The 22,241-nt window shown below is 41.4% G+C and overlaps 1 protein-coding gene across 2 annotated transcripts in view; it reads right to left on the minus strand.

Annotated features, from left to right (window-relative positions):
* The window catches only part of LOC127001212 (uncharacterized), a 348,018-nt gene that overhangs the window by 4,126 nt on the left and 321,651 nt on the right, over positions 1 to 22,241 (minus strand). For both annotated transcript variants that reach the window (XM_050865441.1, XM_050865439.1), the window contains 6 exons: positions 18,521 to 18,552; positions 6,815 to 6,995; positions 3,155 to 3,318; positions 2,045 to 2,095; positions 1,705 to 1,785; positions 1,437 to 1,499 (listed from right to left, as the gene is read on the minus strand). In XM_050865441.1, coding sequence (XP_050721398.1) covers positions 1,437 to 1,499; positions 1,705 to 1,785; positions 2,045 to 2,095; positions 3,155 to 3,318; positions 6,815 to 6,906 — 451 coding nt within the window. In that variant the 5' untranslated portion in view covers positions 6,907 to 6,995; positions 18,521 to 18,552. The remainder of the gene's footprint in view (positions 1 to 1,436; positions 1,500 to 1,704; positions 1,786 to 2,044; positions 2,096 to 3,154; positions 3,319 to 6,814; positions 6,996 to 18,520; positions 18,553 to 22,241) is intronic.

A 22,241-nucleotide genomic window follows, 5' to 3' on the forward strand; every position in this document is an offset into this window, starting at 1 on the left:
CCTCCCCTGAACTGAGAAGTTGGACTGCCTGAAGTAGCATCCGCTATACTGGTGACCCCAGAGTGATGCAAGCTGCCCCCTCACCTCTTGTCACAATGGACACGCTCTCCACCAACTCTCTGTCCAACACTCTCGCAGACCCCCATCCAGCCGCAGCCGCACAAGTCAAGTTACCGACCTTCTCTACGATCGACACACATATCTGGTTCTGGCAAGCAGAGGTACAATTCTGCCTCAAAAGTGAGTAAACCATGTCTTGGCAGCTCTCCCAGACGAACTTTTTCCGCACATCTCGGAATGGTTGGAAAACAAGGGCGACGCCGCCATCGAATATGACGCCCTGAAAACCTTCCTACTTAAGTGTTTTACGTCTTCCCCAGCAGCGCGAGTGTCACGGCTCCTCCAGCTCTCGCAACAACCCCTTGGCGACCAGAAATCTTCTGACGACCTCCTCGAGATGAGAGCCCTGGCAAACCTCCCTCCAATCACCGATGGGACGTCTCGACATCTAGACCTGCTTCAGGCACTGTGGCTCCTCTGCCTCCCTGAATCCATCCACACTGCCATTCCCAAAGCGGAGGAAATCGACGAGGATGACCCGCAACAACAGGCAGACCGCCTAGTTGATGCACTCACGGCTTCAATCTGCCGCATCAACACCGTGCCTTCTGACACCCCACCATCATTCCAGGATGAAGAGGTCGATGTCGCAGCAGCACGCCGCCTACCACAGAAAACCCGACAACCACTGGCGCAACAGTACCACGCCCCGCGGCCACGATCAAACCAGCAAGGGACCAAGAAGTTCACCGAGCAGCTCTGCTACAACCACGGCAAATTCAGCCCTGAGGCAAGAACCTACAAACCAGGATGCTCGTGGCCAAAAAAAATCTATGTGTGAGAGAGAGAGAGAATGCCGCACCCCAGACTGTCACACCTGAAGATCAGCCACACCAGACTGTCACACCTGAAGATCAGCCACCCCAGACTGTCACACCTGAAGATCAGCCACCCCAGACTGTCACACCTGAAGATCAGCCACACCATACCTGGGTTGGCTGATCTTCAGGTGAAAGTTCAAACTTTATTAAAACATCTGATAAAACACAATGGAGTAAAATGTGAACGTCATTCATGCAGTGGACAAAAGGCAAACTAAATAAGTATGAGATTCATTAAACCGTGAGATGCTACACCGCCCTATAGGACAGATGGAGTTCTGCAGGTGCTAGCCACCCCAAATCAGCAGACATGTTATTATTAATTAAGGAGACATCTGGCAACTTAATGTACAAAGGCAAGTGAGACAGCAGGCAAAGACCTTCACAGTCATATGAATACAAGAACATGATAATAAGCCTCTTGAACATGGCAACAATTACTACTTTTGGACAGTATGAAAAACACCAAAGTAAAAACATCACAAGGGCACACACCATTTGGGGGCGCTACATCTGACAGCAAATGGGTCTGCACAGCAGGATCCCCCTCCAATGTAACTGAAATGTAAGTAACCTGCATCATTACATGTATTCACCCATTCAAACATTACTGTAGATTGAAACATGCCACATCAAACCATGTTTCTGATTTCAATGTGTAAATAAAGCTAATTGAAGTTTCACAGGCATATGCATAAATTAGAAAACTAGTATTTACACAGTTTCATAAACATATACTTATCATCACAGATGTACTACACACCAAATGCATCATCCACACCACCAATCATGGCTTCAACATCATGGCAGGAGTTGTTGCTGGTGTCCACCTCTAAGACCAAATCTAAGAAGCACAAAATAATAAACATCATATTCAAGAATATACATTGCCAAAAATATTACACAAAGAAATCATCATTTCCCTGAACATATATACACAGCAATTGTTAAAATTTTGCATAAGCCTACTTGACAACCAAAAATCAAACATGAATTACTCAGAAACCATGAAATGGACAATACTTGTAAGTACATTATATGAAATCCATTTATAAGGTAGAAGTTTCCATGTGTAAATACTGGATATTAAATCATATATTTACCTATTGTAATGTCAGCTGAGTTCTCAGCCTGAGTTTCTAATACAGAAGTTTCTGAAATGAAAAGAGTACTTGTTTGTTTAAAACCAAATGAAAATATTTGTATGAATATGATTTTTTAAGCATACTGCAACTTATTTCCTCCTTGCAAAAATCATAAAATAAGTTTAATATCTGCTCCACACCTAATCTAACCTCATATCCTACCCCTATAACTAAAAATTATCAAAACCTTATCAAATGTATCCTCTTAGTCTGTAGGTAGCCAGAATTACCATACTTCCTCATGGTTTAACTTAATCTACCTTGATTATCATGGCACAAGAATCTGCGGGTTCAATGATGCTTCAATACAGGTTCCTTTTTTCTAAATACCACATGTTTCCTCTGGTCTTCTTAACTCTGCTAACTACATTAGTCAAAGAAAGGAAGAAAGGGTAGGCAGTGGCTGAGTGGTTAGAGTGCGGGCAACACATTCACCACGCCATGGACATCGGTTCGAAAACCCACGCTACCACCTGGGATTTTTCAGTCACCGCCAAGTGGCCTAAGATTACCCACATGCTGTCCAGAAAGAAGATGGTTTGGACATGTGAAAAGGGCAGAGGAGGGGGGGGGGGGGGGGGGGGTTTTAAATGTGGTGGAGATGAGAGTTGAGGGACAACGGCCAGTGGGAAGGCCTAAGAAAAAGTGGAGCAGATGTGTGATGGAGGATATGAATATATTGGGAACAGAGGAATATATGGCACAAGATTGACAGATGTGGAGGAGAGTCATCGCCCGTCCAACCCAACCTTGAAAGGGAAAATATGGACGTTAAACGACAATGATGATTCATAGCACAAAATTACTCATTTAGTCATAATCTACCAACATAGAAAAAAATTGTGATGTATGTGTACCCCAACATTAACCTTAACCCCGTAGCAGCGACGGGTCAAATTTGTGCAAAAAAAAAAAAAAACAAAAAAGCTACATAATCTGATCACAAATCCTTTGATATATATCATAAAATGGTTTGTGTGAGGGGTGTTTTTCTCATTTTTCTCACTTGGAGGGACCATTAAGAAACATGATCCCAGCTGCAACCGGGTTAATTAGCCCACATCTTACCTGTGAGGTTTTGGTCAGGGTAGGCATTATACTTTAGTCTTGTTGGTGACAAGTAGTTTTTTGGAGAGAAGTGGAGGCTGCAGATCCTGGAGCTCTCTCTCAGTTTACGAGACTTCCGCTTCTGAATGGAAGGAATGCGTAGAACATCCTTCCATTTCTGACACCTGTGATGATGTGATGCAATAAGGTTGATGCATGTGAATTGGAAAAATACATTTTAATACACTATTATTAAGATTGTGGGTATATTTAGAGCACCTAAGACCAGTTTGAATATGTATTACATTTTTATTTAAATGACACGGGGCTGGCCAAGGGCTGAAAAAAAGGTAAGAACAAATCCCAAGTAGATGCCAGCCCCCAAGTTTGGAGAATTTAATAGAATCAGGATACATTCATAACCTAACTTCATGTAAACTAACCTAACTTACCTATCCTAACATTAATATAGCCTGGAAATTAATATTTATTGGCCTGCAAATATAAACACTCTGACCATAAAAACGTAACAACACTTGTCTTCCTGGGATGAGGTTTATGTAGCTCAAAGAACATTTTTTCTCCCATTTTAAAAACAATATACTTTTGCTTCACAGTTGGCAAATAGGTGTATAAAACTTGTAAAGTGCAGAAACATATGAGCATAATTGCTGTTATCAACTTTGTATCTGTGCTTTAGACAACTTAACAGAGGACTATAAGTGTTAAGTTCATGTCGGTCTTATCCTGCAACGTTTTACTTAAAAAACAACAGATAATGGCAAGCACCTTGGTCAGATCTTATACGAGTTTGATTAATTTGTCAAGTGATTTGGTTCTTCTTTGGGTGCTTTGTTTGGATTGTTGTTACTGGCTGGGTATTAAGAATTAGTAGTAGTGGGTAATATTGACGAAAGTGTAGCCTACTAATTTCGAGATGCTAACTGCTTATTTCTGGACAAAATATCAATCATTCAATCAATCAATAGGGGCATACGCCAGGGGGAGCGTCATCTTGCCCACCATACGATGCCAAGCTCAGCCAAGCTAGGTGTCAAGCAAGGTGTATAGATATGAGAACAATGTTAATAATGGGATGAGTTTTGACAGAGGCAGGTAATTATTCCATATATGAGAACAGTGACTGTTCAAGGGAGAGGCGAAGGCCCCATTTAAATGCCTGGATTGTGCCAGCGCTAACAATGCTGTCTGGGAGGGAGTTCCAGTGATCAGTGCACCTAACACTGAAGAATCTGCATCTACACTCAGTGGAGGTGTGTGGTTTGGCTAATTTGAATCTGTGGCCTCTGGTAGTAGTGACTGGGGAGATAGTAAATAGATCAGACGGAGAAATGGCACACTGATCATGAAAGATTTTCCAACATTTAATGAGGTCTGCTCTCAAAAGTCTGCCTTGTACAGAGTATAGGTTAAGAGCCTTGAGACGATCAGCATAACTTAGTTCAGCCAGGCCATCTATGTGCTTGGTCCAGCGGCGCTGCACTGACTCCAGCAGCCGCAGGTCACCCAGGTATCCAGTGTTCCAAACTGTTGACCCAAACTCTAGTAAAGGTCTTATGTGTGACTTGAGGATGGCTAATAAAGTCACTGGAGCAACAGAGAGTAGATATGAGTATGTTATTGGCTAATCCTGCAGCTTTATTAACTGTTGTTCTTATATGTGCATGAAACTTGAGGGTGTTGTCGACTAGAACTCCCAGGTCTCTATGGGTGTCAGCCAAGGACAGATCAGAGTTATCTAGGTGGTAGTGCTGAAGAGAGCCCACAGCTGTCCAGTCAGTAGAGCCACGCTGGCATCGTAGCACTACACACTTGGATGGGTTAAAGTTTAGCCCCCACGAGCTAGCCACCCTGGAGACACTATTAATATCTCTTTGGAGAGAACTGAGATCTTCAGCCAAAGGGTAAGTGGCATTATGCCGTATCTTCATATACAGCTTGAAGTCGTCCGCAAAGAATTTACACTTAGATTTAACATGTGAAGGTAGGTGGTTGACATATATAAGGAACAGGAGTGGGCCCAGTACAGAACCTTGTGGAACTCCACTACGGATCAGTCTAGATGAGCTAGAGGCACCCGATATTGACACTTGCATGATTCTGCCCGTCAGAAAGTCAGAGATCCAGTCAAGCAGCCGACCACCCACACCCAGATATCTTAGTTTGTCTATAAGAATGGTGTGACAAACAACATCAAAGGCCTTGCTAAAGTCAAACAAGACAACATCAATGACAACAACCAGGTCAAGCCAAGAGGTTACATCATGGTATACCAGTAGGAGCTGATCGTCGACAGTTCTGCCACGACGGAACCCAAACTGGTCAGCAGACAAGATCTGGTTAACTTCTAGGAACTCATATAGGTCTTTAGCAATAATCCTTTCTAAAGTCTCACAACATACAGAAGTAAGGCTAATTGGCCTATAATTGAGAGGAATATGTCTGGATCCCTTCTTAAATAAGGGCACAATATTGGATTTCTTCCACTCAACAGGCAACCTACCCTGGAGTAAGGACTGCTTGAAAATTAATTGAAGAGGGGTAGCCAGATTGGGACAAAACTTAAGGAGACAAGGATGTAGACAATCAGGGCCCATGCTTGAATTGACATCCAGTGAAGCAAGTATCATCCTAACTTCCTCTAGAGATATAGTTACATTATCAACGGTTGCAAGTGAACGTTGATGGGGAAAGGGAGTACTTGGATCCTGGGTGGCACACACTAGACTGAAACTAGAGGCAAATATCTCAGCCACTGCACCACAGTCCACAGTCAATTCTCCATTGTCTAGCTTAAGTGGACCCACTGATGGTGCACCAATGTTTTTGCTCCTTATGTATTGGTGTAATAGTTTGGGTGATTCCTTTATCTTGTGAATGAGGGATCTCTCATAAGTTATTTGTTGGGCAACATAATAATTACGGAAGCTCTGGTTTATCCCATTAAATTGCTCCAGGGCAAGAACAGCCTGATGGGAGTGTCTGCCATAGGTTGATCTATTAAGCTTATAAGCCAACCAGGCATTTTTCCTGGTAGTCTTTAGGGAGTTGGGAGGGTGTTGACGGAACTGGCGGGGGCGATCTTGAGAGACTAGAACATACTTAGCAATAAGGTTTGTAAGAATAAACTTTAGTCTTGAAAGCATATCATCTACAGATATCTCATAAAATTCAAAATCCCAATCAGTATCTTGTAGAGACTCATTTATCTTGTTATATTTACCTCTATGCCAGGAGTACTTAGCATGATGGACAAGATTGACCTCAACACTATTTTCAAAGTAATACTGTAGAATTAAGGGACAATGGCCACAGCTGGGAAAGTTAGGCAAGACCTCCACATCACCCACCCTATCATTCTCGCTGGTCTGGGGTGTTGCCGGAGGACACAAATGTCGGGCTCTTTACCCACTGGTGAAGACCCAGAGTGATAAAGCGCTCCATAAAGAGTTTGTCTAGGGGAGGATAATTCATGGTCATGGAATCACTAGGATGCCAGGCAATAGCAGGGAGCATTATGACTGAAGCCCTGGAAGCTGCACTCCAGCATACACAAGATGCCTCGATCACGACCCAGCTAGGCAGACATGATGACCACCACCACCACCGCCGGGAGTTCCTCCAGGCAACAATAACCCTAGATCAGCCGAGCAAGCCTACCTTTCATCATCTTTGGGAAAGCGATGGAATATATATTGTGGATGTAGGTCTTTCCTCGAGCGGCACACAACACAAGGCGGACTGGTAGCCATGGCCGAGGTGGGAGAAGTGTCCAGCAGGGAACCCGAGTTGAAGTGAGCGCCGCGATGACCTGCGCGAGCGTCTGCCTTTACAACGGAACCTGAACCATCACACTATTATATGGCTTTCCCAAGGTTATGCAAGGCCATTGAAGACTAGGAAGAGGAGGAAATTTACAGGGAAGGGAGGCCAGACCTAAACAAACCCAGACCAACTATAAGAAAGTTGAAAGAAGGCAGAGCAAAATGGGAGATAATAAAAAATGCAGAGAGACTAGCTGAGAGAAGACTCTAACCAAGAAAATAGGAAAGTTGGTATAGCCCCGGACATGACAAGAAAGGAGAGAGAAGAAAATAAGAAACTGAGAGAGGAACTACAGCGTAAAAGAGAAGGAGGCCGATGGATGATGATTGATTGATTGATAGTTTATTGTTGCAGGTAAACAACAAGGGAGAAGGGAGGAACATGCCATCCCAACCCCCAGGCAGGACAGAGTGTGATTATACAACTATTAGTACAAAAGAAAGGTAAAATCATAAATACAGATAAATTAACCAACACCAACAATACTGACAAGTTATAAACACAGTAAAACAAATAACAATAAGGAAAAGATAAAAAGAGAATTATAGATAAAACTGATAAACATACAAGGACTGACACAACCAAAACAACTGGAACTGGAAGAACTTTTTTCAAATAACACAATCATGTGTGTCACAGAAACACAACAAAAATATCTCAAGGTCAATATCACAAATAACATTCAGCATATACATTCATACAGAGATAGTGATGATAGTAAAGGTGGAGGGCTAACTATTAGGATAAAGCAAAGTGACAACATTCGTGAAACCATTAAGTATTTTAAAACATTCGATCAGTTTTCCTCGGAGGCGACGTTTCTCAAGAGAGAACATGTTAAGGGTGGAAAACCTTTCTTCGTAGGATTTGTTGCGCAAGGAAGGGATCATTTTTGTTGCTCGACGCTGAACACCTTCTAATTTAGCAATGTCCTTTGCATGGTGGGGAGACCAAAACTGTACCGCATATTCCAAGTGGGGTCTGACTAAGCTATTGTAGAGCGGAAGTATTACATCTTTATTCTTGAATAAAAAGTTTCTTTTAATGAAGCCCAACATTCTGTTCGCTTTATTTGCTGCATCGCTGCATTGATGTGAGAATTTGAGGTTTGACGCGATTTTAATCCCCAGGTCCTTAACGCATTGAACGCTTGTGAGTTTAACGCCGAGTATTTCGTAATCGAACTTCTTATTTTTTGTTCCAACTTGAAGGACCTGGCACTTGTCTACGTTAAAGGGCATCTCCCATTTATCCGACCAAGCTGAAATTTTGTGCAAATCCTCTTGGAGGCTTTGCCTGTCTTCGTCAGTGAGAACCGAGTTACCAATCTTTGTGTCGTCTGCAAATTTACTAATGCGATTATTGAGTCCAACATCCACGTCGTTGATGTAAATAATGAAGAGCACTGGGCCAAGAACCGAGCCCTGAGGGACGCCACTAGTGACCAGCGCCCACTCTGAGTTAAATCCGTCAATCACAACTCTTTGTTGTCTGTTGCTCAACCAATTCGCGATCCATTGGTTTACTTGACCGTCAATGCCTATTTGCTTTAATTTATAAAGTAATTTATGATGTGGGACTTTATCAAACGCTTTCTGGAAATCAAGATAGACTACGTCCACTGATTTGGTTACGTCATAAATTGAGAAGAGATCGTTATAAAAGGTCAGTAGGTTTGACAGGCAGGATCTTTTGTTACGGAAGCCATGTTGTGAATCTCCAATTAATGAGTGGCTTTCGAGGTAACTCACAATTTTGTCTCTAATTATGCTCTCAAGTAGCTTACCTATAATTGAAGTTAGACTAATGGGTTGGTAGTTACCTGGTATTTTTTTGTCTCCTTTCTTAAAAATCGGTGTCACGTTAGCCTTTTTCCAATCCGAAGGGACGATGCCTTGTCGCAAGGACATATTGAATACGGTAGTGAGGGAGGAGAGTATTTCGCTCTTTGTCTCTTTAAGCAGTATAGGATATACTTTGTCGGGTCCGGGACTTTTATTTGTTTTAAGTGAATGGAGAGCTTTAAGGACTTCATCGGTTGTTATTTCAAAATTAGGCAATGCATGCTCGAGATTTACAATAGTACTGGTGTTGGTGGTAGCGAGAGGAAGACTGTTAGTATTAAACACCGAGGAAAAGTAATTGTTTAAGAGGTTTGCAATGTGTTGGCTGTCAGTCACTAGTGCACCGTCGCTGTTTGTTAAGGTCAATACCACTTTTGATCGCCTTTCTGTTGTTTATGTAACTGAAGAAAGATTTCGGATTATTTTTACAGTTGGCTGCAATATTTTCTTCGTATCTACGCTTTGCCTGACCCACTAGTCTTTTTACTCGTCGCCTGGCATCATTATAAAGTCTAATGTTTTCGGGCGTGCTTTGTTCTTTCTTTAACCTGTAAAACAATTTTCTTTCATTGACTGATTGTTTAATTTCGCTATTAAACCACGGTGGGCTTTTATTAGTGTTAATTCGCTTCTCGCACAAGGGGACGAATGTGTTCTGCTGAGTGAGTAAGTGATTTTTAAAGCTTAGCCAGGCTTCATCTACGTTGTCGGATTTCTACGAAGTTAGCTCTTTTGAAATTGGGCACCTTTACTTTATTTTCAGTCACTGATGATTGAGCTCTAATGTCGACGCGCACTAATTTATGATCGCAAGAACCGAGGTGTTCTCCTACCGTGACACTACTGACTAGGTTATCTTGGGTCGTTATAACAAGGTCGAGTATATTATTTTGTCGAGTTGGCTCAGAAACCATTTGGCTTAGATAATTTTCTTCTAGAAATTCGATCATTCTATGTGACTCGCCTTCTGTACCTGACAGTGTCGCCCAGTCGATATGGGGGAGGTTAAAGTCTCCTAATATCAGTGAGTCGTTGTTATTAAGTGACTGCCTTAAGACGCAGTAAATTTAAAGGTCGTCATATAGTGATTGCCAGGAGGTCTGTAGGTGACAGACATATTTAAACTGACTTTTGCAATGTTTACTCGCACGCACAAATGTTCAACGTTACTGTTTCCCGGTGTTTTGTCAGTGGGTTGCAAATAGCTTTTGACATAAAGGGCGACGCCACCGCCTCTACGGTTTACACGATCTTTGTTGAAGAGTCTGTAGCCATCTATGTTGTATTCGGAACTTAAATCAATATTTGTGGTGTCGATAAATGTTTCGGTTATAGCAATTATGTCAAAATTTTCTGTTAGAGCAAGACATCTCAGTTCATCAAATTTGTTTCTTAGGCTACGCGCATTGAAACTAAGGATTTTTAAGTTATCTAGAGGCTTGGTTATAGAGGTGGTGGTACTTGCGGGATCACGGTTACGGGCTTGTTGCGATGCACGGCGTCTATTTACACGGGCGGGGTGGAGGGACGTGGCTGTGACTCGTTTTTTGCTCGGATGACACGTACTGGGTCGTTGAGGAGCCTTCCGAATCTGGCTGCCCCGATGGGAGAAAGGTGTAATCCGTCCCTGTGGAAGAGCTCACTTTGTCCATAGAAACTGTCCCATGCGTTCAAGAACTCCACGTCAAGAGAGAGAGAGAGAGAGAGAGAGAGAGAAAAAGAAAAAAAACGCAGTCTCTCTGGAAGAACTAGAAAATACCATAAAAGAAGCATTCAATAAATTCTTGGACAGACAAATATAAAGAAGAATAAAACAAAATGCAAAAGATATAGAACCAGTCTGGATAACACAAGAAATAGAAAGGGAAATAAGTAAAAGAAGGACCTATAATAAGCAAGCAAGAAAAAAACAAAACATTGAAGAAAAAGAAAGTTACAGCAACTTATATCAAACACAAAAAACTAAAGTTAAGCATATGGTGCGGGATGCAGTATCAGTAAATGAAAAGAAAATTACAAATGAGATCAGGAATGGACAAAACAAAACTACCATGATATGGGATAACATAAAGAAACTAAAAGGAGAAACTATTGTAAAAAAGGATATGTTGTTATATGATCATGACGGAAGAAAACTGGATATATCTGAACAAGCAAAACAATTAGAGGACTTTTGGAAAACTGCATACAGAGCCAGAGAAAACAAGATTGAAGAGGCATGGAATAACGAAAGACAACGACAGTATGAAAACGAGCTGGTAGTGTTACAAAATAAAATAAATGATTACATCAAAGTAAAAAATGAAGACGAGTGGACAGAGTGGAAAGTGGATATCAAGTTAAGGGAACATTTAGACATGGTCGTACAGTGAAAAGAAACAGACATACCGCCTATGAAGGAGACAGATATCTATATATCAAAATAAGAAGTTAAACGACAGTTACGTATAAAAAAAAGCTCCAGGACCAGACGGACTAAAAACAGATCTTTACAAAATTCTAGAAAACAGTGACCTGTATGTGACACAACTTACAAACTGTTTCAATAATATAATAGAAGAAGGAGAGATAAGTGATAATTGGAAAACATCTAACACTATATTAATCCAGAAAAAGCCCAAACCCACTGCCGCTGACCTAAGGCCCATAGCCTTAACAAACACTTCATACAAAATTTTTATGGGAATCCTCAAACAAAAGCTGGAAAAACACATGAAAGACACGGACAATATCAGTGAACTGCAATCAGGTCTCACAGAAGACAGAAGAATCACAGACAATTTATACATACTAAAATATTGCATTAATCAGAGTTACAAAATGAAAAAAGAACTGATTGTGACCTCACTTGATTTAAAAAAAAGCTTTTGATTCAGTAAACAGAAAGATACTTATTACAGCGCTGATGAATTACAAAGTCCACCCCAAAATTATCAATCTTGTAGCAAACATATATACAGATGACCTCACTAACATATTTCTAAACGGAACAAAACAGACAACAATAAATATAACAAATGGTATAAGGCAAGGATGCAATGCCTCAACGTTCCTGTTCACAATCTTAACCTATGAAATAATTACAGAACTAGAAATGATGGACATAGGTTTTAAAAATGAACACTTTAAAATACCTATTCTGTATTATGTAGATGACAGCTTACTACTACCACACTCAACAGAAGAAGCAGATGAAAGTATAAAAAAATATACAGCAAATAGCAGAAAGATATGGATTAATAATAAATAAAGAAAAAAGCAACATACTTATATATAACAAAAAAGAACAAGAAAATAGTATTGAAAATATTCTAGTAACTCAAAGTATAACATACCTAGGAGTCAAAATAACCAATCACAAAAACTGCTTCAATGACTTAAAAAAACAAAGACTAGCAAAAGTTAGTGAGGTCTCAGAGGAAGAGTGAGGAGTGTCCGTGCTGTGGAGCAGAAGTAGAAACATTAGAACATTTTCTGCTGGACTGTGAAGAATATAAAGAAATAAGACAAAACCAAAACTTTATACAGAACTCAGAAAATCAAAGCAGAGACAACTTAATAGCAGACATGCTAGTGTTTCAACCATTAACTCGGGAAGAAATTGAAAATAGAAAAAAATTATATTACAACGATATGGAACAAAAGAAAAAAGAAAACTGAACAAAACTAAAAGACAACAACACCAATCAACAAAAATCAAGAATCAAGAATAAAAAAAAAGTGGGAGTCGTTACAAAGGCAATCCCACGCCCGCTACTGATGCTCACGTCCTATATTGAAAGATAATTCTGGAGATTTGAAATGTTTGGATCAACTTCAGTAATATTCTTTATCTGCATAGGGGTAGATCACAACATATCAACACGTACAAAACCTATATGATCTTGCACAAAAATGGTCTAATATAAACCGGACTTGCGTAGGAGAAGCATCTTGGGTACAATTAGCCCCTGCAAGCACTGGCTGTCCGTTTCCAGCCAAGCAGTCTTCAAGGGCCTTCACTCTGTCACTTACTTCTAATATTTCTTTGTGTGTCGTCTCCCGTACCACCTCCATCTCTTGTTGAAGATTTGTGTGTTCTTTCTCCACTTCTATCAGGCGTTGTCCCAAGTTCGTGGTCACATCAGTCATTTCTCTTCGCACTGTCTCACTTCCATCTTGTACTGCTTTTAGCTGTAGCTGTAATCCTGTGAAGCGATCTTCTAGCTGTTCTTTGAGTTCTTGGAGTGTTCCTTCTTGTTGTTGCTGTGCTCTTTCTTGTTGTTCTTTGAGTTCTTGGAGTGTTCCTTCTTGTTGTTGCTGTGGTCTCTCTTGTTGTTCTTTGAGTTCTTGGAGTGTTCCTTCTTGTTGTTGCTGTGCTCTTTCTTGTTTCTCCCCTTGTAGTCTCAAGGCTTCCAAAAGTTCAGTCAACATGTCGTCCCTCTGGGCAGCTTGGGAACGAGTCTCCATGGCGAAAAAACAAATGGCTACACCAATGTTATGCCGGACGTGTTACTTGGGTTCCGTGTCGCCGTCAGGAGACTCCGTGGGAGGGAGATATGTAAACACCTTGCACAGCTTCTGTAGTTTAATATTCTTCCTTAGTAGTACACTTCACTCGACTCTTCACTGGCCACTAGCTTACTATGACTGGGACTGTCTCCTCTCGCCCTCTTCTCATATATATATATATATATATATATATATATATATATATATATATATATATATATATATATATATATATATATATATATATATATATATATATATATATATATATAACAGTACAGTCTAGAACGTTAGAGTATATTTTAGATTATACAAGAAGATGGCGCAAAAGTATGTGCGGGGGGGCCACACTTCCCGCCTGGCGCCTGGCCGCAGCCCCGCAGGGGCATGGGCAGACGCCTCACCCTGCTCACTCCTCCTGGAGCCTTCCAGAGGCCCATAGACCCCGGGGGAAGCTTCCAGCTCAACAATATATTTGGCGGGAAGTGAATTTCTGGCGTGGACAGAAAGAATGGAACAGTGTATGGGAGGGTGGGAGGAGGAGGAGGAGGAGGGAGAGGAGGGTGGGAGGAGGAGGAGGAGGAGGAGGAGAGGAGGGTGGGAAGAGGAGGAGGAGGAGGAGGAGGAGGAGGGGGGAGAGGAGGGTGGGAGGAGGAGGAGGAGGAGGAGTGGGGAGAGGAGGGTGGGAGGAGGAGGAGGAGGAGGAGGAGGAGGGGGAGGGGGGAGAGGAGGGTGGGAGGAGGAGGAGGAGGAGGAGGAGGGGGGAGAGAAGGAAGAGGAGGAGGAGGGGGAAGGAGGGGTGACAGTTATTGGTGACGAAGAGAGAGAGAGAGAGCGGGGAATTAATTCCTCGTGTGTTGGACGGGTGGGGGGCAATCAGTCTGCTTGCGGGAATGAAACGGAGACGAAGAGACGAATTGAAAAAAAAGTAAAAGAAAAAGAAAAAAAAAGGAATGTGAAATGGATTAAAACCGAAAACTAAAAAAAAAAAAAAAAAAAAAAGTGATTCAAAGGAGCAATATTTAGTCTAAACTTACCCTTCCGTTAAAATAACAATAAAAAAGGTTGACAATATTTTAGCAGTGACTACGATAAAACACCTGGAGGAAAGGACACACACACACACACACACACACACACACACACACACACACACACACACAGTCTTCTATCATGTCTTCTTGTATATATTGACCTTCTTGACTTCACTGTAATGGCCACTTATTTTCTTCTTCACATAAGCTTCGGTACATTTTCCCACGCAATAAATTAACTATTCGCCTTTTTTTTCCTTCCCTTATAATTTCAATCTTCTATCATGTCTTCTTGTATATATTGACTATGGCCACTTTTTTCTTCTTCACCATGAGATCCAGTACTATTTTCCCACGCAATAAATTAACTATTCGCCTTTTCTTTACTTCCATTAGAATTTAAATAGTCTATTATGTCTTCTTGTATATATATTGACCTTATCGACTTCACTTTCATGGCCACTCTTCTTATTCTTCACCATTAGTTCCATTACTATTTTCCCCCGCAATAAATTAACTATTCGTCTTTTTTTTTTTTCCTTTGCATTATAATTTCAATCTTCTATTATGTCTTCTTGTATATATTGACCTTCTCGACTTCACTTTCATGTCCACTTTTCATCTTCTTCGCCATGAGTTCCAGTACTATTTTTCCACGCAATAAATTAACTATGTCTTTTTTCCTTTGCATTATTATTTCAGTCTTCTATCATGTCTTTTGTATATTAACCTTCTCGACTTCACTTTCATGGACACTTTTCATCTTCTTCGCCATGAGTTCCAGTACTATTTTTCCACGCAATAAATTAACTATTTCTTTTTTTTTCCCTTCCATTATAATTTCAATCTTCTATCATGTCTTCTTGTATATATTGACCTTCTCGACTTCACTTTCATGGCCACTCTTCTTCTTCTTCACCATGAGTTCCAGTACTATTTTTCCACGCAGTAAATTAACTATTCGCCTTTTTTTCCCTTCCATTATAATTTCAGTCTTCTATTATGTCTTGTATATATTGACCTTCTCGACTTCACTTTCATGGCTACTCTTCTTCTTCACCATGAGTTCCAGTACTATTTTCCCACGCAATAAATTAACTATTCGCCTTTTTTTTCTTTCCATTATAATTTCAATCTTCTATTATGTCTTCTTGTATATATTGACCTTCTCGACTTCACTTTCATGGCCACTCTTCTTCTTCTTCACCATGAGTTCCAGTACTATTTTTCTACTCAATAAATTAACTATTCATCTTTCTCTTTCCATTCTACTATCATGTCTTCTTGTATGTATTGACCTCGACTTTACTGTTATGGCCATTTTTTTTCTCCTTCACATAAGCTTCGGTACATTTTTCCACGCAATAAATTAACCATTCGCCTTTTTATTTTATTTCTATTAACACGGGACGAACGCAGAGGCTAAAAAATTGACGCTCCCACAAACACAAATTTCGATTACATCAGACCACCGCGGGAGGGGAAACAAATTAACAAATGGCGCGCTGGTTTGTTTCAATTCGCTGACTTTTACATCAAATTTCAATTAACTGAATGCGGGCAGTAATTACACTTTTTTTTTTACGTGCCGGCGTGTGAAGAAGAGAGAGAGAGAGAGAGAGATCAATTAATTATCTCTTTCATCTTTCAAACTGCAAAACAATATCACTCTCCAGTCTCAAACCTTCGAATAACAACACTGTGAGCATGGATGGAGGCGCGGCATTAACTAATATCTAAATCACACCAACATAACGACCAGTGAAATAGCAACTCTGGGAAACACGGCTCAGAATAACGATAAAAGGATAAGAATAAAATCATAAAATCAAACACGCCTATAGTCTTCCAAATATGTCAAGGCCGGTCTGGCGTAGGCTCCCGCGGGTCCTTTCCTCCCCTCTGCTCTGCCACACAGCCCCAACACCTATCTCTTCCTCTCATATGTAAGCTATAGGTAACATATGAGAGGAAAAAAATAGGTGTTGTGACTGTGTGGCAGAGCAGAGGAACCAACATAAACGGACGCGACAATTTGGTTTCACTATTGGGCTGTTTAAGGGCACGTGGCACGCCTCCCGAACATCGATCCTGCGTGAGGGTTGCTTCTGTACGAGACAACGTTGCCAGATTGTCGTACTCAGCCTCTTATATTTACCGACTTCCGACCCAAAAACTGTCTCGTGGACCCCAATAAGGAGATTCACTTATAATTATCGTTAAAATTGTTAATTCCTAATGTTTCTTGGCAATAGTTAGGCGTCAGAAACCGGTAAATACTATGCTCTGAGTACGATAATCTGGCAACGGTGGTACGAAACAACCCTAGTGGAGGAGGCCAAGGGGACGCCCACGTAAGTCATGGATGGGGCGAGTCGATCGATCCTGAGGGACTTGGGATGGACAGGGCAGCTACGTGGAGGCTTGCTCGGGGAGACCGTCCGGAGCATAGTCTATATACACCAAGTCAAGTCATACGCAGCTTTGTGGGAGGAGACACGGCCGAGGCGTGGCTTATGCGTGACGTTGCTCGGAGCCAAACTAGAGAATGTAGAAACAGTGATTTAGAGAAAACGAAGAAAGGCGGACTAATTTAAATCAATCACTTCAACATGACCCCTCTCACACCCCACACCGCCGTTTGTAGGCAATGGAACTATAGTCACGCAATAGCACAATAAAAAGGCATACTTTTTCGTCAGTGGCTTGCATGAGTGCGCGATGAAAGAACGCTAGAATGCACATCCAAAGTGCACACACGGCCGCAACTTAAGTCACCCGTTAACTGGCTTCAATTGACGTCATCCCACTGCTCCTCCCAAACCACCCCCTGCGCGTGCTGGTCGCAGTTTTGAAGGCAGAGTGACTTGACTTGGTATATATAGACTTTGGTCGGGAGTTGAGGCGGCGAGTGAGTGAAGCGACGTGTCCCCGGGTGTATGCTCCCCATTAGTTAGTTAGCTGTTATGTATGTATCTTTTAGCAGCAGAGAAAGCAGCTCAAGGGCAAAAATTAAAATAGAAAACAAATAGCGAAAACAAAAGCAAGAAAATCCCGCTAAGTACTCGTCCGCCTTTCCCTTCAAGAGCATTCGAACCAGCGTTGCCAGATTATCGTATTCATTACTTCGTATTTATTACTTTTAAGCCTCAAACTCTCGTACCTACACAAATAACGATAGAAAATTGAAGTTAGCGTTAAAACCCCTATTTATTGATGTTTATTTGTTTGTTTTTGCTATAGTTATTGGTCAGAAACTACGAAAATGATATGCGATAAGTACGATAATTTGGCAAAGCTGATTCGAATCCCTTACGCGGAACGATGATGAAAAGGCTCCAATGTTGAACTCGGTACGCTGTTTGGCTTGGATTCATGACGCCAATTAAGGAACTGTTTGTAGACTGATCCGCCACTTTCCTTCTTTCTCTTCAAAACAGACAAGCAAACACACACACACACACCGTTCCGATAGACGAGATTTTTTCGCTGACAAGGGCGTTTACTGATCGAGGGAGGGGTGTGTGGTGTGTGAAGGTCCTGGCAGTACCCAGATATCAACTATAATGAGTTTGCTTTAATGGGAAGGTGCTTGCCGGCGGTCAACAGTCCCAATTTGACCAAAGTCTCTCCCCCTCCCTGTTTGAAGTAAATAATAGGTTTTATATATATACATTGAAACCATTCCCTAAACCCCTCTCTCTCTCTCTCTCTCTCTCTCTCTCTCTCTCTCTCTCTCTCTCTCTCTCTCTCTCTCTCTCTCTCTCTCTCTCTATTTATATCTTATCTCCCTTCCTCTCTTATTTAAATGCTAAACTTCGGATAACGTGTCGCTAAATATGCATCAGATAATCTTAAATCCATCACGGCCTTCGTCCATCCGCCGACAGCACACGTCACAAAAATCACGACAATATCACCTGTGGAAAGTGTTTTGGGGGTCGCGGGAAGTGTGACGCGGCGTAGGGCAACATTCTGAAACACCGCCGCCCGAGCACACACATTTGACAAGGCTTTCGTAGGAGTTTGGGGCATATCCAGGGGTAGTATTATGACCCTTTTGATGGTCTGACTCTTCCTCTGCACCATGAGCGTGAAAAAAATACTCATTACAGCCCGACTGCTCTTGTTTTCGGCCTTTGGAGATTGTTGATGAGACTGGACTCTCTTACCTGGCTCGTGGCGAAGGTGAGGGCGGCGGCACCTGAGGAAGATAATGAGCACTTTAATAAGACAGGTGAAGTGAGGGAAGTGCATTAATTAAGAAGATAAAAGACAAAGAAAAGGAGGAGGAGCAAGGAGGAGGTGGAGGAGGAAAAATGGAAGGTAAGGAAAGAAAGAAGATGGAAGACAAAGGAAAGGGAAAGGACGAAGGAAAGAAGATGGGAGACAAACAAGAGGAGAAGGAGGAGAAGGAGGAGGAATAAGGGGGTGAAGGAGGAAAGATGTGAAGTAAGGAAGGAAAAGAAGGAAGACAAAAGTTTGAAGGAAGGAAATAAAATATGGAAGACAAGGAAAAGAAGAAAAACGAGGAGTAAGGTGGTGGAGGAAAAAAACAAGAAAAAGAAGAAAAAAAATGGAAGACAAAAGAAGAGGAGGAGGACAAGAAAGACGAATGAAGAGAAAGAAGAAAAATATGGAGGAGGAAGAAAAAACAAATGAAGAGAAAAAGAATCACGAGGAGGAAGAACAGGAGGGAGACAGGATGAAGAAAGAGAAGGAGGAGGAGGAGGAGGAGTGGGAGGAGGAGGAGGGGGAGGGGAAGAAAGGCGAGGAGGAGGAAGAAGAGAAAATAGAATGTCATTAGGAAGCGGTATTGAAGACCTTTCCATGCCAAACTACTCTCAACGTATTTTAATTTGCTCTCAGATTTCGGACAGGAGGAAAAGGAGAATGGAAGACATGAGAAATTAAAATAGTAGTAGTAGTAGTAGTAGTAGTAGTAGTAGTAGTAGTAGTAGTAGTAGTAGTAGTAGTAGTGGTATTAGTGGCAGTAGTAGTAGTAGTAGTAGTAGAAGTAGTAGTAGTAGTAGTAGAAGTAATAGTAGTAGTATTTACTACCTTTAAATGAATTTAATTAAATAATTGGATAATCCAATAAGCTCATATAGCGTTAAGATTGTTTCGTTTTTAAGATAACAAATATTTTGTATAAATATCACGACACTTGACAAGGTTGTATTCCAACGTTGTCATTCTTCACATCCAGAGCCCAGGTCACTTCTCTCAAGGTCATGGAAGGGTCAGCAGGTGGGTCCATGGGTGGCCCGCTCCCGCCTCTGCCTCTCCCCTCCCTCCCTCTCCCTGCCTCTCCACGTCGTTGGCTGCTCAGTCGCGAGAAAGAACTCATTTACAATGTAAACAAGTACTTTTTAGACGAAAAAAACCCAGAGGATTTATTATGCCACTCACAAGAGTAACTGCAAGAACAGCAAGAGCCACTAATGTTAGTGAAAGAACTACTGAAAGAGTCTGCGCCAAACTGGATCATGAGTGCATGACGAACAGGTCACCAAGACAGCCTGTATTCTCGTCCCCGAAGAAGAGAAATCAGACCACAGACCCCATGGTCAGACTTGGTGGTCTGTCCTTAAACTAAGTGATTTACATTAATCAGAGCTCCAAAACGTTGCATTTCTACTCTAGATGATATATAGAGAGAGAGAGAGATTTAAATAGATTTACATAGAAAATCAGACCACACAGACCCCATGGTCCAGACTTGGTGGTCTGTCCTTAAATTCTAAGTGATTTTACATTAATCAGAAGACTCCAAAACGTTGCATTTCTACTCTAGTTGATATTAAGTTGAAGGAAGTGACGGTCGAGCTTATTTTGAAGGAGTAATTCGTGTTTCACTGGACCACTGATGATGGGAGCTTATTCCATTCTCGCACTACAACGTTGGTGAAGAAAAATTTGGTGCAGTCTGAATTTACTTGTCTACATCTGAGTTTTACGCCATTGTTCCTCGTGCGCAAAGTGTCATCGATCATAAACAATGTTGATCTGTCTACATTCGTGAAACCATTAAGTATTTTAAAACATTCGATCAGTTTTCCTCGGAGGCGACGTTTCTCAAGAAGAACATGTTAAGGGTGAAAGCCTTTCTTCGTAGGATTTGTTGCGCAAGGAAGGGATAATTTTCGTTGCCGACGCTGAACACATTCTAATTTAGCAAAATCCTTTTCAAGGTGGTGAGACCAAAACTGTACCTCATATACCAATTGGTGTCTGACTAAACTATATTAGAGCTGGAGTATTACATCTTTATTCTAAAATAAAAAGTTTCTTTTAATGAAGCCCAACATTCTATTCGCTTTATTTGCTGCATCGATGCATTGCTGTGAGAATTTGAGGTTTGACGCGATTTTGACCCCAAGTCCTTGACGCATTGAACGCTTTGAGTTTACGCGCATTTCGTAATCAAACTTTTTATTCCTCGTTCCAACTTGAAGGACCTGGCACTTGTCTACGTTAAAGGGCATCTCCCATCTATCCGACCAAGCTGAAATTTTGTGCAAATCCTCTTGGAGGCTTTGCCTGTCTTCGTCAGTGAGAACCGAGTTACCAATCTTTGTGTCGTCTGCAAATTTACTAATGCGGTTATTGAGTCCAACATCCACGTCGTTGATGTAAATAATGAAAAGCACTGGGCCAAGAACCGAGCCCTGAGGGACGCCACTAGTGACAGGCGCCCACTCTGAGTTAAATCCGTCAATCACTACTCTTTGTTGTCTGTTGCTCAACCAATTCGCGATCCATTGGTTTACCTGACCGTCAATACCTATTTGTTTTAATTTGTAAAGTAATTTATGATGCGGGACTTTATCAAACGCTTTCTGGAAATCAAGATAGACTACGTCCAGTGATTTGGTTACGTCATAAACAGTGAAGAGGTCGTTATAAAAGGTTAATAGATTTGATAGGCAGGATCTTTTGTTTCGGAAGAGAGAGGAGGAGGAGGAGGAGGAGAAGGATATGAAGGGAGGCTAATGGTGGTCCACTTAACACCTTGACTCTAATCCCACAATTGGAGACGAGATGTGGCAGCGTGGTACGGGAGGAGAGACCCCCGCAGAAACCCCCCAATCCGCCAGTTCCTCGTGGTAGTAGTAGTAGTAGAACGGAAGGCAGAGAAAGAGAAAAGATGGAAAAAAGAAAAAGTATAATTTATAGTAGTAGTAGTCATTTATGTAGTAGTAGTAGGAGGAGGAGAGGATAAGGAAAACATTGCTAAATACACTAGAAAATTGATCTTCCAAGAATAAAACGCATTAGTGAGAGAGAGAGAGAGAGAGAGAGAGAATAAATGAATTAGAAACGAAAACAAAACAAAACAGCATCCCTCACAACTCCACACCCCGTTTTCTTTCTTTTAATCCCCAACTCTTCCATTTCTCTCCTACTCCTGCAAAATTTCCCCTCTGTGAGCACCAACGGGCGGGCAAGGACAACGTAAAGGGGCGGAAATCAAAGCCAATGGAAAAGAGGGAAAAGAGGAAAATAAGACGCAGGAAAAAATATATCTCCCCTCTCCTCTTCATACAATTTTTCCTTCTCTCTCTCTCTCTCTCTCTCTCTCTCTCTCTCTTTTTAATCAGCGTTCGAAATGTATATAAAGGTCAGGAGAGAGAAGAGAAGAGGAAGAGGAGGAAGAGTAGGAGGTTGTTCATGCTTTTCAATGTAGGGGATGTTTGATCTTTTGTCTATCTTTTATATATCTTCTTAATCTTCTTCTAAAATACATAATAGGAATCGTTAAATTTTAGAGGGGCGTTGCAGGGCACTTTTTAGACCTGCCAAAGTTGTAAAGAAGTGACGAAAGGGGAAGGAAGGAGGATAAAGAGAAAGGGAAGGAAAGGAAGCAAAGAGGAAAGCTGAAAGAAAGAA

This window comes from Eriocheir sinensis, chromosome 20, assembly GCF_024679095.1.
Source record: "Eriocheir sinensis breed Jianghai 21 chromosome 20, ASM2467909v1, whole genome shotgun sequence".
NCBI classification, from domain to species: Eukaryota; Metazoa; Arthropoda; class Malacostraca; order Decapoda; family Varunidae; genus Eriocheir; species Eriocheir sinensis.